The sequence below is a fragment of the Miscanthus floridulus genome, chromosome 9 (assembly GCF_019320115.1).
Source record: "Miscanthus floridulus cultivar M001 chromosome 9, ASM1932011v1, whole genome shotgun sequence".
NCBI classification, from domain to species: Eukaryota; Viridiplantae; Streptophyta; class Magnoliopsida; order Poales; family Poaceae; genus Miscanthus; species Miscanthus floridulus.
Genome location: NC_089588.1, coordinates 103,622,893 through 103,636,337, shown reverse-complemented (window position 1 = coordinate 103,636,337; position 13,445 = coordinate 103,622,893). Strand labels below are relative to the sequence as shown.

At 49.0% G+C, this 13,445-nt stretch overlaps 1 protein-coding gene and 1 pseudogene across 1 annotated transcript; one reads left to right on the top strand and one right to left on the bottom strand.

Moving 5' to 3' along the window:
• The first annotated feature begins 612 nt into the window (after window positions 1-612).
• LOC136480464 (probable indole-3-acetic acid-amido synthetase GH3.1) lies at window positions 613-1,369 on the top strand (annotated as a pseudogene).
• Window positions 1,370-4,566: 3,197 nt separating this feature from the next.
• Window positions 4,567-10,346, bottom strand: LOC136484040 (ETO1-like protein 1). The gene is made up of 5 exons (XM_066481209.1): window positions 9,166-10,346; window positions 7,270-8,985; window positions 6,566-6,857; window positions 5,527-5,836; window positions 4,567-5,132 (listed from the first exon to the last, which is right to left on the bottom strand). Exons 1-5 carry the CDS (start codon window positions 9,294-9,296, stop codon window positions 4,912-4,914), a joined length of 2,670 nt encoding a protein of 889 aa, XP_066337306.1. The 5' UTR covers window positions 9,297-10,346; the 3' UTR covers window positions 4,567-4,911.
• Between the last annotated feature and the right edge of the window lie 3,099 nt (window positions 10,347-13,445).

Genomic DNA, 13,445 nt, shown 5'->3' with positions numbered 1-13,445 from the left:
TCGTGTCAGGCGATGTTGCCGAGGGCCGCCCCAAAGAATTATTGTTGTCGTGTGCTTGTCTTTGCCGAGGGTCTGGCCCTCGGCAAAGAGTCTTTGCCGAGGGCTGTTCTTTGCCGGCAAAGACTCTTTGCCGAGTATCCGAGCATTTGCCCTCGGCAAATCCTCAGCCCTCGGTAAAGATGCTCTGTCCGGTAGTGCGTCGTTGATGGCCTTTTGGTTGACGTCGTTGATGGCCTTTTGGTTCAGCATGCACGTACTCCGTCTCGTCTCGGCGGTGGGATCCAAGCCATATCCTGCTTGTGCGTCATCCGATGCTTGGCCGCCGGTTGAAGCGGAAGCAGCCTCACCGCCTGAGGCCTGACACTGGCGTAGGCGTACGTACGTGGATGTCGCTGACTCGATCGAGGTCGAGTAGTAGCCTCCATCAGTGCTCGTCCCCGGCGTCGGCGTCTGGGTGAAACTCTTGCTCGCCGTGGCGGCGCGGCGGCGTGGTGAGCATCCTCCTGCTCTTCATCTCGTCGCCATTGTGTTGTTCTGCATCGACTCGACGACTCCGATACCTCTGCTATTGCTTCAACGATTGGACATGGAAAGCCAATAGAGCGTAGAAAAATGCAAGGCAGCGCCATAGTCTGCGCGGAAGGCGCCGGTGGTAGAAGTCGACACCGTAAAAGTTCAGACCAGGAGCAGTGGAGTGCGCCATGCGCGCGCGTTTCCGAGCTCCAGGACGCCGTCGGGATATGCGGGTCGTTGCGGCGCCGCCGGGCTACGTGGACGAGCCACATCAATCCGTTCCAATCTTGCGGGCTTGCGGCGCGGGACTGCGTGGGGTTGCGGCGCGGTTAGCCCAGCGGGTTAGCGGCTTGGCCGCGCCACTTGCATCTAGGAGACGCAGGCAAGCCCGACCACCAGCGCGACCTCGGGCACGGTATGTGTACGAGATCGTGTTCAACTTCAGGCGCCGCAAGAACGTGTGGTCCTGAGCGCGCATCGACTCCGACAAGACCGACGAGGCGGAGCTGCACGCGGCGATGAACGGCGCGGTGCAGCGGGCCCCGTTCGGCGCATCGCGTGTGGGGTACACGCGAGCTACGCGGACGCCGGGACCATCCCGGGCCACTACGTGCTGTTCTGGGGCGCGCGCGGCCACGGCGACGCCCGTGCCGCGGCGGTGTTCGAGGTGGAGGAGGCCCGTAACAGCGTCTACCGCCAGGGCCGCGCCACCGACCGCTCCATCGGGCCGCTGGAGATCCGGGTGGTGCCCGACGGCACGTTCGACAAGCTCATGGACTACCCTCGCCCGTGTGGCGCCTCCATCAACCAGTACAAGGCGCCAGATGATCGGGCTATACTCGGAACCGTTAATTAGTAATGGTAGAGAGAGAGAGACCGTTGTGGTCGATGAATTATATACGATGACCGTGCATATATATGCATGGCAACGAGTGATTAGCGAGCTAGCTAGTAGTTAATCATCGGGTGTGGTAGCTTAAGTACTGTACGCGTCGCGCTACCATGCAGCCTGAAGACGTGGCGGTGGCAGTGGCGGAGGTCGATCAGTGGCACCAGAGGAATGAAAAACTTTTGCACGGCGTTGAGACGAGAGGGTATTTTAGACTTTTCTCACCGTAGTTTAACACCATTAGAGACAAAAGTGGACGGAATGGCGTAAAGGGCAAAAAAAAGTTTTCGACGATGGAAGCTATGACCGCTCGAACTTTTTAGTAGCTTGTAGGAAATTACAATCTTTTATAATGGCACATACGTAAAAGACTCCAAAAACAAACATAGGGTGCATGTGAGTCCACCACTCTTGCGTTCTTGAAAATAGAAACAAACAAATGTGTAGCAAATATAGGAACATGCACTTTTGCAAAATTTCTGGCTAAAAGTCAAAATAGTATGTGCAGAACTGACACAGTACCCTTAAAACTTTATGGAGTATATTGGTAGTGGTGTGTATTTCTTTTCGCATACGTGTGGGTGCAAAAAAACTGTAGCGGCTGCAAGAGAAAAGCAGCAGCTGCAGCAGCTATTTGCTTCTCTCATAAATTACTGTAGCATCAAGCAGCAGCTGCTGCTTTTTGCTGCAGCCGAACACCCCCGCAGTGCTTTCGTACTAGTAGTTGCAATGCTCATGATTTGACTGGCGGGCTCACAAAATGTCCACATATATGGTGATTCACAAATAATGAAACGGAGATGTTTGGAATAAGGCGTCCGTTCGCCCGAAAGCCGCTTCCCAGACCACAGAAATCACCGTGCCGTCCGCTCACTCCATCCCTCGCGCGCCCCCATCGATCCCATGCCACGCGGCTCCCTCATCCCGCGCCATGCGGGGTCACACGCCGTGCCACGCTCCATCTCCCGCGCGCCCCACTCCGCCTCACAGCCTTCTCCAGCAAGTGGTCTGCCTTCTCCACCGGTGCAACCCGCCACGGCCTTCTCCACCGGTGCGGCGGGCTCTACACCGATGAACTCCACGCGCCGACGAGCCTCCGTTCCTAAGCGGTAAGGAGCTGTTGCGTTGAAAGTGCACGTTGCAAACATATGTTTCAAGTGTTTCAGATGTTTCTGAGGTATGTTGCAAGTGTTTTATATCGGTGTTACAAAAGTAGATCAGAAAGTTGCACATGTTGCAATGTCTATAACGTATGTTTCAATTATATGTTTCAAATGTTTTATTTGTTTCAGACATATGTTATAATTGTTTCATCTAGATGTTGTAAAAGTAGATCTGGATGTTGCATATACATGCATGTTGCAAGCATATGTTTCAAGTGTTTCAGGTGTTTTCATATGTATGTTGCAAGTGTTTCATGTGGATGTTGCATATGTTTGCAATGGCTACACACGTGTTTTCCTAATGTTTCAGACGTATGTTGCAAGTGTTTCAGTTGTTTCGGACGTATGTTGCAAGTGTTTCATTTGGATGTTGCTAAAGTAGATTTGGTGTTGCACATGTTGTAATGGGACCCACCTGCCGCAGCTGCTGGGCACCGCTGTGGGTCACTGTGCGGGCGCCTGAGGCCGGCAGATGCATCCGCGGTGCGCATCCACAGGCGGAGCAGGTGACTGAGACCCACATGGGCTCGGGCGGTCCGGAAGCAGAGCGGGCGCAGACGGGCATTCGCACGGGAAAGGAGCGACGCGAGGCGGTCCAGCCTTTGCGAGCGAATCCCGCGTACTCACGGGTGTGCAACAGGCGCGCCGTCTGATGCTAGCGGTACAGATCGGACACCCAGACGCTAGCAAGTCCGATAATCAAAGGGCACAAAAAGACAGAAAGGCTGTGCACTAGGAGATGTCCAGCAAATCAAAGTAGCTTATGCCTTATTTTCATTAACTTAAAAACAGGATAGTACAACTGCAAAGGATATCGCATTCCAAAAAGGTCGTCCTCTTTTGCTAATTAAAGTCTCATCTTAAAACTTGTTTTTGTGCTCGAGAAGCCGATGCTACGAACAACTTATCATCATCACCTTAGTTGTTCTTATCCTCACTTGGTTCTCATCGCATGCTCATCCGACAGGCACCGTCACCCGTGAAACATTCGACGCATTCACATCGTTTTCTCTTCATGTACCTCTCACAGGTCGCAGGGAAGCTTGCCGCCGAAACTCCACCACAAAAGTTGGGGGCGGCCGCTACCCCCATGATGTGAGTATTCTTGACGTTTTCGACATTTGGCGACCGGCAGTTGGGCACGAAGAAAGCCAGCGAAAGGCCTTGAACTTTTGTCATTTGTGCCTGGATGGTTACACCAATCACCTAATTGACGCACCTTAGCTTCTTTCCCATTTTCAATTTGTGTAGGAGATCTTGGTGATAGGACACGCATGGGATCGTATTTGTTGAGACTGTTGTTCGGCAAACCAACGAAAATATGTGAACGGATCGACGAAAAACAGAAAGATGATAAGGGCACGGACAAAGCTACGGAGAGTAGCTACAGTGCCTGTTTAGAGAAGAATTTGTGTGAATTTTCAGAACATCAGCTCGAGGCGGATCTCCTACTTGTAAGATGTAAATGAGGGTGGGAAAGGATGACGCTGAAAGTCGCTTCTCACTAGGTTTTGTCCGAGCAATCTTTATCCTCTTTTTACTTCATATATGTAAATCATCCAATGTGTCGTCGTCAGTGACTGCATGCTAATCCCTGATGCATCAGTCAATTCAGAGTAGCCAAACGTCACATTCAAGCACACCACCAACACAAAGTGGCAAGTGCTGGTAAAAGGAATTCTACGATTTGTCCCGTTCCCGTCACTAGGGAGACGTTCCGATTCACTATTCATGGACCATTCAGCCTCAGAAAGTGATGCCCTGCCCTGTCCCCAGTCCTCACCCATTGACCATTCATTTTCAGAAGCTGTTGTCAGCCATTGCTCTCCTTCAGTCTTCACCCCCAATCAGTGCAATAATGACTGCATGCTAGTAATCCTGACTGATGGGTACTAGCATTAAACAAAGAACAATCCAGATAAATCACCAACCAAAAGCATAAACCTGCACATGTGCAATCATTCAGCGGCAAGTTGCCTGCAGGCTTGACAGTTTCGCGCCGACAAAAGCTTCCATTCATCCTTTTTCCCATTTCATTTACATACACATGGTACAGTCAAAACTTGTTGATTCTGGCAGCATGGGCTGGTGGGCCATATGGCGGGTACAATTAGGAGGCTTAATCACAACCGACAACAATAACTTACTGAGGGGAGGCTATAGCAAACAACATATCTAATTACGGACACAAGGAATGGGGTATTTGGTTTTCTGCAAGGCGAGGAGGGAGGGACCTAAACTGGCTCTCTACTATCCTTACATTGATCTGCTGTGTGTATGGTACAAAACATACACTGGTATGGCTATGAGGGCTCCTGTCCTGTATGTACACCATGGGGCGCTCGCTCAGGGTTCCTGGCTGTTCACCCGGTGGTGAAGCTCCAGCATCTCCTGGTGGTTGGGGTCCACCGAGAGGGCCGCGCGGCAATCCCGGAGGGCGCTCGAGATGTCGCCGATGTGCTCGTGGAAGGCCGCGCGCAGGTGGAGCAGGTTCAGGTCCGCCTTGAAGGCGATTGCCTTGGTCAGCTCTGCGATGGCCTCTTTCTCCTTGTGGTTGTCCATCAGCACTGAGCACCAGAATCAAATTAGGAAAGAGTCTGCGTCAGCAAATGAGGCGACAGAACAGTGAACAGATGAGCTAATTCATGGACTGAATGAAGAATATTATGGTTGTTACACCTACTGACCAAGTTGAACATAGACAATGGCAGACTACATTGACTTCTCACCAGCTAATGTCAGGAACCAGAGTAGTTGGTTCGTTAAAGTAGCACGAACCACTATAAGTTGAGCAGATGAGCTACGTCTATTAACAATTATTATAAACTACTGTGTCAAGAATTTTATATTCTGTTTCAATCTGCTTTCAATCTGGTGGCCTAGGATCACATCACGTCCAAGCTTTGTCATACTAAAATTATAAGAAACTGGATATGCCATGCAGCAGGAAGCGGTGCTTACCAGCAGCACGGTATCTGTAGGGATAGACTCGCAGAGGGTCGAGTTTGGTGACCATCTGCAAGTCCGTTTTTGTCAGCTCCCGGTCGCAGTACTCAGATCTCTTCTCATATGCTGATGCATTGTTCCTGGCCTTCTCTATCAACTTGGTCATTTCACCGTATGCACCTGCTCTGTTGTTCCGAAGGAAATGAACCCTTGCAAGGCCTTGATGCGCTCTGGTGTGGCCAATCTTTAGGGCGTTAATGTAGCATTCAGCTGCCAGGTCTAGCTTTCCACAATCCACATAAACACTTCCAAGGTTGTTTAGAGCCTACAAGATGTTAGATAATTATCAGTAAGTTGCAGTTACGCACATCTCAAACTAGAATGACAAAGAGACATACACAGGGCAGTTCCTCAAGTTCATGTATTTTTTAAAAAAAAAAAAATCTTTTCATTAGCCATTGACAGGAGTGCTTCATTTATCTGTAGGGTTAAAGTGGAAATTTCCAGTAATAGTGATGATATTGGATGCTCTAACTTAGCTAACAGGCCAACTACTTGGCAGGAAATAAAATTAAACTTAGAGTGTACCCAAGAGTCCAGTTCATCATTTGCCATGTTAGGAGAAACAGGACAACCATTTTTAAGAGTGAGACTGACATTCCCATACTTAATGCAACAATGGTCAATGAATAAATAGGACATCTTAACTTCCTAACAAAATTTAGCAACACCTGGCAATTGAACAAATGCGTAGGTGAAGAATGAAAGCAATAGCAAGAATCTAAGACCCCTCTCTACCCCCAAAAAAGCGACTACTCAACAAATGTAGCAATAAATTTCCACTTTATATTTTCCAAGGAGAATGATGAAAGTCTAGGAAAAATAAATAGTGGCAACTGGCAACTATATTCCTGTTTTTGGTACAAGATGTCTTAAATCCCAACATTATGCAGCATGCCAAGGCAGAAAAAGGACAACGGCTCCTGTGCATTCATGGTCCACTTAGCTAAGTGAAATTCAGGAAATGATGCGGAGGGAAAAAAAGAGCCCTTACCTGACCCTTCCGAAGTCTATCTGAGGGACACCGCAATGCATGTTCTAGAAGTGATACGACTGTTGCTGAGGTCGAAGGATCAAGACTCGAATCAGCCAAAGCATAAGCTTTCAGAAAAAATGCCTCAAATGACCTTTGTATTGCAATTGATGCTTCCGCTTTCTGCAGTCCTTCCTCACAGTGGCCAGTATCATACAATATCCATCCTTCATAGACAAGCCTTTCATGATCACTTGCAGCATGCTCACGAGCAAGCTGCAAACTCCTCATTGCCGCCTCAGGACAGTTTAATCTGATAGCACAAAATGAAACCATATCAATCCTAACACCCCAAATAGCGATATCATAAAAAACATGCAGTATTCGTTGGGCTGAATTTGGCTGGAAAACACTGTTCCGGCTGAATTATTGCGAGAGAAAAACACTGTTCTGGCTGAAAAAAGAAGCCGAACAAGCCGGCTTTTGTGACCAGCCGAACGGCACCTAAAGAAGACCTGTGCAAACATGCTGACAAGACAAACATGTGAGAACATTCCAGCTTTCAGACCCATGATACTAGTAGGTGCAATACATGCCAAGACACCAAGTTGCCAAACCATGTGCAATAGCATGAGCATCTACTATGACCATTATTGTGTTACTCTATAATACTGGATTAGGCAAACTATTCTTCTATAAGCAATAACATAAATTAATTTATTTACCTGAGAAGAAGCAAAGATTGCCTAAAGTACAAAACTCCTTTGGCATTATCTGACTCCAGCATTTGATATATAACAGAGAGGGACCCTATATCATCCACAGACGACCAGCGATCATAAAGTTGCATCCAACAGTCAGCAGCTGTCCACTGCTCTACATTCTCTAGCACTAGCATTCGCAGCTGCTTGGCAGCAACCCGGCCACCAATCATACGATAATCTGGGGCAAGAGTGAGGATTGCCTGCACGTCACATAAGGCAGCCCTATAATCCTCAAGGGCAAGGTAGCAACAGAACCTTAGTTCTAAGCACTCCAGCACCAGTTTGAATCCAAGGATCCGGTTTATCTCCATCAATGCAACTTCAACACTTTGCCTTTTCATCAAAGATGCAGCTCGGAACATATAGGGATATGTAAGAGTAGGGTCCAACTCAGTAGCCTTGTTAAGATTTTCTAACTTGTTATCACCCTCCAAATATAGTGCTCTCTCTTGATACATCCACCCAAGAGGCCGCCGAGATGACATAACAGAGTCTAGCAACTTGAGAGCAAAATGCTTATTACCCCTCAGAGACGCCAATCTAGCCAAACCCACTAGCGAATAGAGATGGCCGGCAGAAAAGGCAGCATTGAACAGGCGCTCAGATTCAGGGTAATCTTTCCTTAGAAATCTGGTGCATGCCAGCTGATGTAAGGCCACCTGCTTCTGCCTAGAATCTGATGCCGACTCTACCAGCTTTTCCAAGAAACTTACAGTGACATCCGATGTTGGATTGGTACTCATGGAGATTTCACTAAGAAGGCAATACAGGGAGAAAGATGCATTGCCAACCATTGTCAATCTCTGTGCCTTATTTGCAGAGGAGAATATCCGAACCACTTGTTCATCATTCAAGCACTCTGGAAGCTCATTCAAGAGCACTTGCAAGCACGAAGCAGCAAGGATGGAACAGCAAAGCTCAAGAGCACACTCCATGAAGTCTATAGCATCTTGCCTTGAAGAGATGAAAGAAGCAAGCTTTCGCTCACATGCATCCTTGAGGCCCTTGCAGCAAAATTTATTGGCAAAATCAAGCATCTCCAAGATAGCATCAGCCGACAAGTATGGTAGTCTTCCTGATAGGCTGAATTTACTGATGGCCCTCATGCCAATAGGGGAGATACCATTTCTAGACATGTCAATGACCTCCAGATACGATTCCCTAAATCCACCGTTAAGCATTGCATACAGTGGAGTCGACAGAGCCGCGAGCTTCCGTCGATCGCATGCAATCATATCATCTCTTATCCGGAAATGAACCACCGCAGAGCCCCAAAACTCATCAGACTCATCATCATCATCATAGCTCATCACATGTGACCCAGTGGAGACCTGCGACACGAAATCCAGCAGCCTGAACTCCTGCGAGCACTTGCCGCACGAGCTGAGCAGGTCGGCGATCGCCTCCTCCCCTTTCTTCTCGTACTTGAGCCACGCCCCGAAGATGAGCTTCTCGTGGATGGTGCTCGCCTTCTCCCACGCGGACTGGAGGCTCCTCCGCGACAGCTTGGCCTCGCCGAGGCCGCGGAAGACCTGGAACTGGAGCAGGTACAGGCAGGACTTCTCGTCAGGAGGGCAGGACTCCAGCTCCTCATGTATCTGAGACAGTATGTCGACATAGTCTGCGGGCTTGAAGTGCGGAAGCACCGCCGGCTCCGGCATCTTCATCAAGGAATCTCTGCAGCACAGACAGAAGAGGGCGAACATCTCAATCAGCCAATTCTTCTTCACAGCGAAATCGACATCAGTACCCAAAAGACCGAGTCTTGTGAAACACAATTCAGGCATACACGAGCACATCTTGAGAAATCAGTCCGGAAATCAGGTACGGCAGAGCAAGCGACGGGCGGGGGCTTACATGGAGGAGCCGGCAGCGGCATGGCCGGAGAACTTGGAGAGCTTCCCCCTCTCCAGGGGCAACCATGAGTGGGGCGCGGAGTGGAGCTTGGTCTCCTTGCAGGCGGACTCGGAGAAGAAGAGCTTCCTCATGGCACATACCACGGCGAAGTGGCGAACCAAATCAGAACTCCACCTCCACTTGTTCCCCTCGAATCCACTCAAATCCTCGCCATCCAGGGGCCCAAATCACCCCGAATTTGCAAGAAACGCCGCGAATCAAACCCCGGCGCCAGCCGCGTGGCGGGGACCGGCGACGAGATTCGAACCCAAGAAGGCAAGAATTCCCGAGGGGGTGCGCCACGGGAAGGCGGCGGCGCGGCGGCTTTGGACTTCGGAGCCCTGGTGGAGGCTCCCGAGCAGGCGGCGGAACCAGGCCCCAACCACCGACCGCAGCAAGAGGGGGAAGGCAGGCAGGCACCAATCTGCAGCTAGAGAGGGAGAGGGGAGTGGGAGAGCGGGGGCGGATAGAGAGAGGTGGAGAGAGAAACCCAAAGGCGCCGGCTTTAATGGCACGACACGGCTCAGCGGGGCGGGCGCAGCACCAGCAAGAAGCCAAGCGGGGAAGTAGTAACCACTCCGCCACCCGAGCGCGCGCGCGCGCGAGCGAGCTCTCCTCTCACACCCCCAACCACACCTCACCTCGCAACGCAACCAAATCCAACCCAACCCGACCCGGAGAAGAAAAAGGGGAGCGAATCCACCACCAGCCACAAGCACCGGGGAGAGCGGGTGCGAAAGCCCCCCAAGATTTGCTCGCTCGGCTCTCGCTGCTGCTGCGGCGGGAGAGGGTGACGGACGGTTCGAGGGGACAGAGGAGGGAGGAAGAGGAGTAGGCGTGCGCTGTGCGGTGTGCGCAGGCGGTCCGGCGCGGGCGGGGTCCCGCGATTCGGCAGGCTCCTGCTTTGGAACGGAATTGCTGGGAATCCAAAGCCCCGAACGCTTTTGTGCTGCGGCCGCTGCTGTCTGTGATCCCCTTCTCTCTAGTATCGCTTTGGTGAGGAAAGATGGGAAAGAAAGACGCCGCCCTTTATCGATCTACTACCAACTCCCCCTTCCTTCCTTCGCTGTCGCGAACACGACGATGCAGAACGCAGAGACAGAGTAGAGCTCCCGTCCCGTGTTAACCAAGGATCATCAAGGGCGGCTAGCCGTATCCGCCGGATAAGCACGCGGCTAATCGCGTCGGAATCCCGTGTCGTGTGGTCGTAGCGTAGCGTTGGGCCCCCCTGCCGCTGCCCACTGCCGCCGAGTGCTGGTGTGGTGCCTGGTGCGTGCGATGGCGTCGTGCGGCGTCACTCACTGGGGCCGGGATGGCCGGCCGTAGTGCCTGCGCCGCTGGTCCAGGCCAGGCCACAGGCAGGCTCCACCAGACCAGAGTCGGTCGCCCAATGCCATGAGTGGCACGTTTGCTCGCGACATGACTTTTCTTTTCGCTGCTATACTTCTTTCGGGGTGGCAGTAGCACTTTTTTTGGGGTTGGTTTTACGGTTTTACTACGTGGCCGTGATGAGTGCACGGGCCGGCGCGAGCGTGGACGGCGGGCGGCGAGTCGGCGAGAGCGGCGGTGGCGCACGCGGTTTCGGTTGCGGTGGCGCACGAGGGGGAGGGAAAGGAATCGCGTACGCGGGGTGGTCATTTACAGCCAACGTACGCATTGGTTGTGACCGTTAATATTTCACAAGTAGCGATAGGTAAATTGGGTGGTTGCAACAAATAACAACGAAATGGTTCTGCAAAATTGAATGGCACAAGATTAGTAATTATTTCATAAAAATATTGGGTCGTCCTTTGCCAACGTACACATTGGTTATATGCTTTCAACCCATGATAGCTCAGTTGGTAGAACCTGTCCTACCCAAGTTTCTTGACGTAATACCATGGATGCTTGCAATTTTTTTTTCTAGATATGTTTTAGTATTTAATGGTGTTGTTCTTTTAGTAGTATACGAGTTCTCATCGAGAATAAACACACTTCATTGATCTCGAGATTTATTGGTTCATTCTTTGGGGGGTGCTCATAGAATAGCACGTGTTTGTGTGCGCTTACACTTTACAGGGATGAATGTGCATGAATGTATAAGTGTCTGAGTGATTTGCCAAAAAATAGGTTATGTAAAATCTATAATTCTATATCTTTATTATGTCCAAAACATTATGGAGGAACATGTATCCACCAAACAAAAATTGAGTAATCCATTATCCAATAAATCTTTTTTTTGCTTAGAAAAAGGCACGAGTGGCCCTAAAGTCCTTAACTAAACTACCCAGAGTACATCCGTTCCGTTTTGGACTGTTTCAAGCTTCAAAATTGACTTTTGACCTCCAAGATTTGGTGGCACTAGATCGGGAGCTAGCTCTTTCCACACGCTATTTTCTTTCTCCACTATTCATGCCCGTGCCAACATCCAAGGATCTAGCAATCTACGATGTTAGTTAAGTATTGCCACGGAAAAAAGTCTCGTAAGCTTTTTAAATAAGCTTCGCACATATAATGTTGTTTCTTAGTCTCCTCTCTCCTAAGTATTTTATTTCGGGGTGTCTGGTCACGTCACCGGTGGTTTACACCTTGCACGCCAACGAATTTTAATTTCTTCTTCCCGGAACTTGTAGATTAGATAGATGAATAAAGAAATGGAGTATATCCATATTAAATACCCCTAAAGTTTACTCCCTATCACATCGGATGTTTTGACATATGTATGGAGTATTAAATATAGACTAAAAAATAATTAATTACATAGATTGCGACCAATTTGCGAGACGAATTTTTAAGCCTAATTAGTCCATGATTTGACAATATGGTGCTATATTAAACATGTGCTAATGACGGATTAATTAGGCTTAATAAATTCGTCTCGCGGATTACTGAGGACTTATGTAATTTATTTTATTATTATTATCCGAACACTCCTATGTAATACCCCGATGTAACATCCCTAAACTTTACTTCCTTAATTTAAACACCACCTAAACAAGTAAGCATGGATTTGGATTATCCTTTTTGGTAATACCCCCAGTCTACCGGAACATTTTCCGTTTCAAAAGAAGAAGATAAATCTACCGGCTATGCAACCAATTTTGTTGTATCGGATGGATAGCACATGTTGGGGGGGGGGGGGGGGGGGGGGGGGGGGTCGTGCCGTGTTTACTCGATATCCGATGCTAGCAAGCAGTAGAACTTCAGTGACGAAGTTACGCTGGCAGTAGATTCTGGCTACAGTTACGCACTGACATAGTGACATGTGGTTTTGGTAAGTGGTACTCCGTAGATATTTGACTTGATCAACACAGACTTTTCAGAGTCAAACTTGGTCGTCCTGCCACCAATCCTGCCGCAGATGGTCAACGGTAAAAAGGGTCAGAATTCTGATGAATAATATATAGCTACATACGTACGTCACTCTGCATGTACTACTTTTGGTACATTTCTTTGCGGGAGCACGAAAGGCAGTCAAACGGAAAGTTGCGTCAACGTATGTTTCCAGGTTTCAGCCCAGCAGAATACAGTCTCACAAAAAGGGTAAATGTTACATTTGAAATAGTGAAAAGGGCGTCGAGGGAAAAAAATGCATGGACAAGTCACAGGAGTAGATAAGAAATTAAGAGTTATCAAGACACGCACACTCTTCGTGAAAACGAGAAAACACACACACAGAGGTGCATACATAAATCAAAATTCATTTAATATATATCTTTAGTTTCACACAAGATATGTCCTCCTTTTTTAATTTTCTCGAATACACGAAAGAATTACGTATCATTGTATTAAGGAGGAATAGAGTTTTAAGTTACATAATTGGCCTAAGGCCGAGGCACAGTTGAAGATTACATTTTTCCTGAACTACTAAGGCCTTCCACAGCGTGAGTGTTGCCTAATACTGTTCATTTCTGCCAACTCACAGCGATGCTTCGTTCAGTTCCTTCCTGCAGTGTGTAGCTTCACTTCCTACTGTTCTTAGTGGATCCCACAAGCAATAAACAATAGCACAACTACGTATGCTGCCTGTGGCACTACGCGAGAGAATCAATCTGCAATGAATAAAATACTTCTTTCGACGGTTTGGGCACCGACGCACGTACTTGCTTCGCTCCCTAATTTTCTGACGTTGGCAACACTCCCTGCAGTGTGTGAGGTGGTGCTTAAAAACTCTCTCTCCACTTGAAGCAGCACTCAGGCGATACACTGCAGAGGGTCTAAGACACACCGTGCAGCCGCTATATAAGCCCCGCATGCTAAAC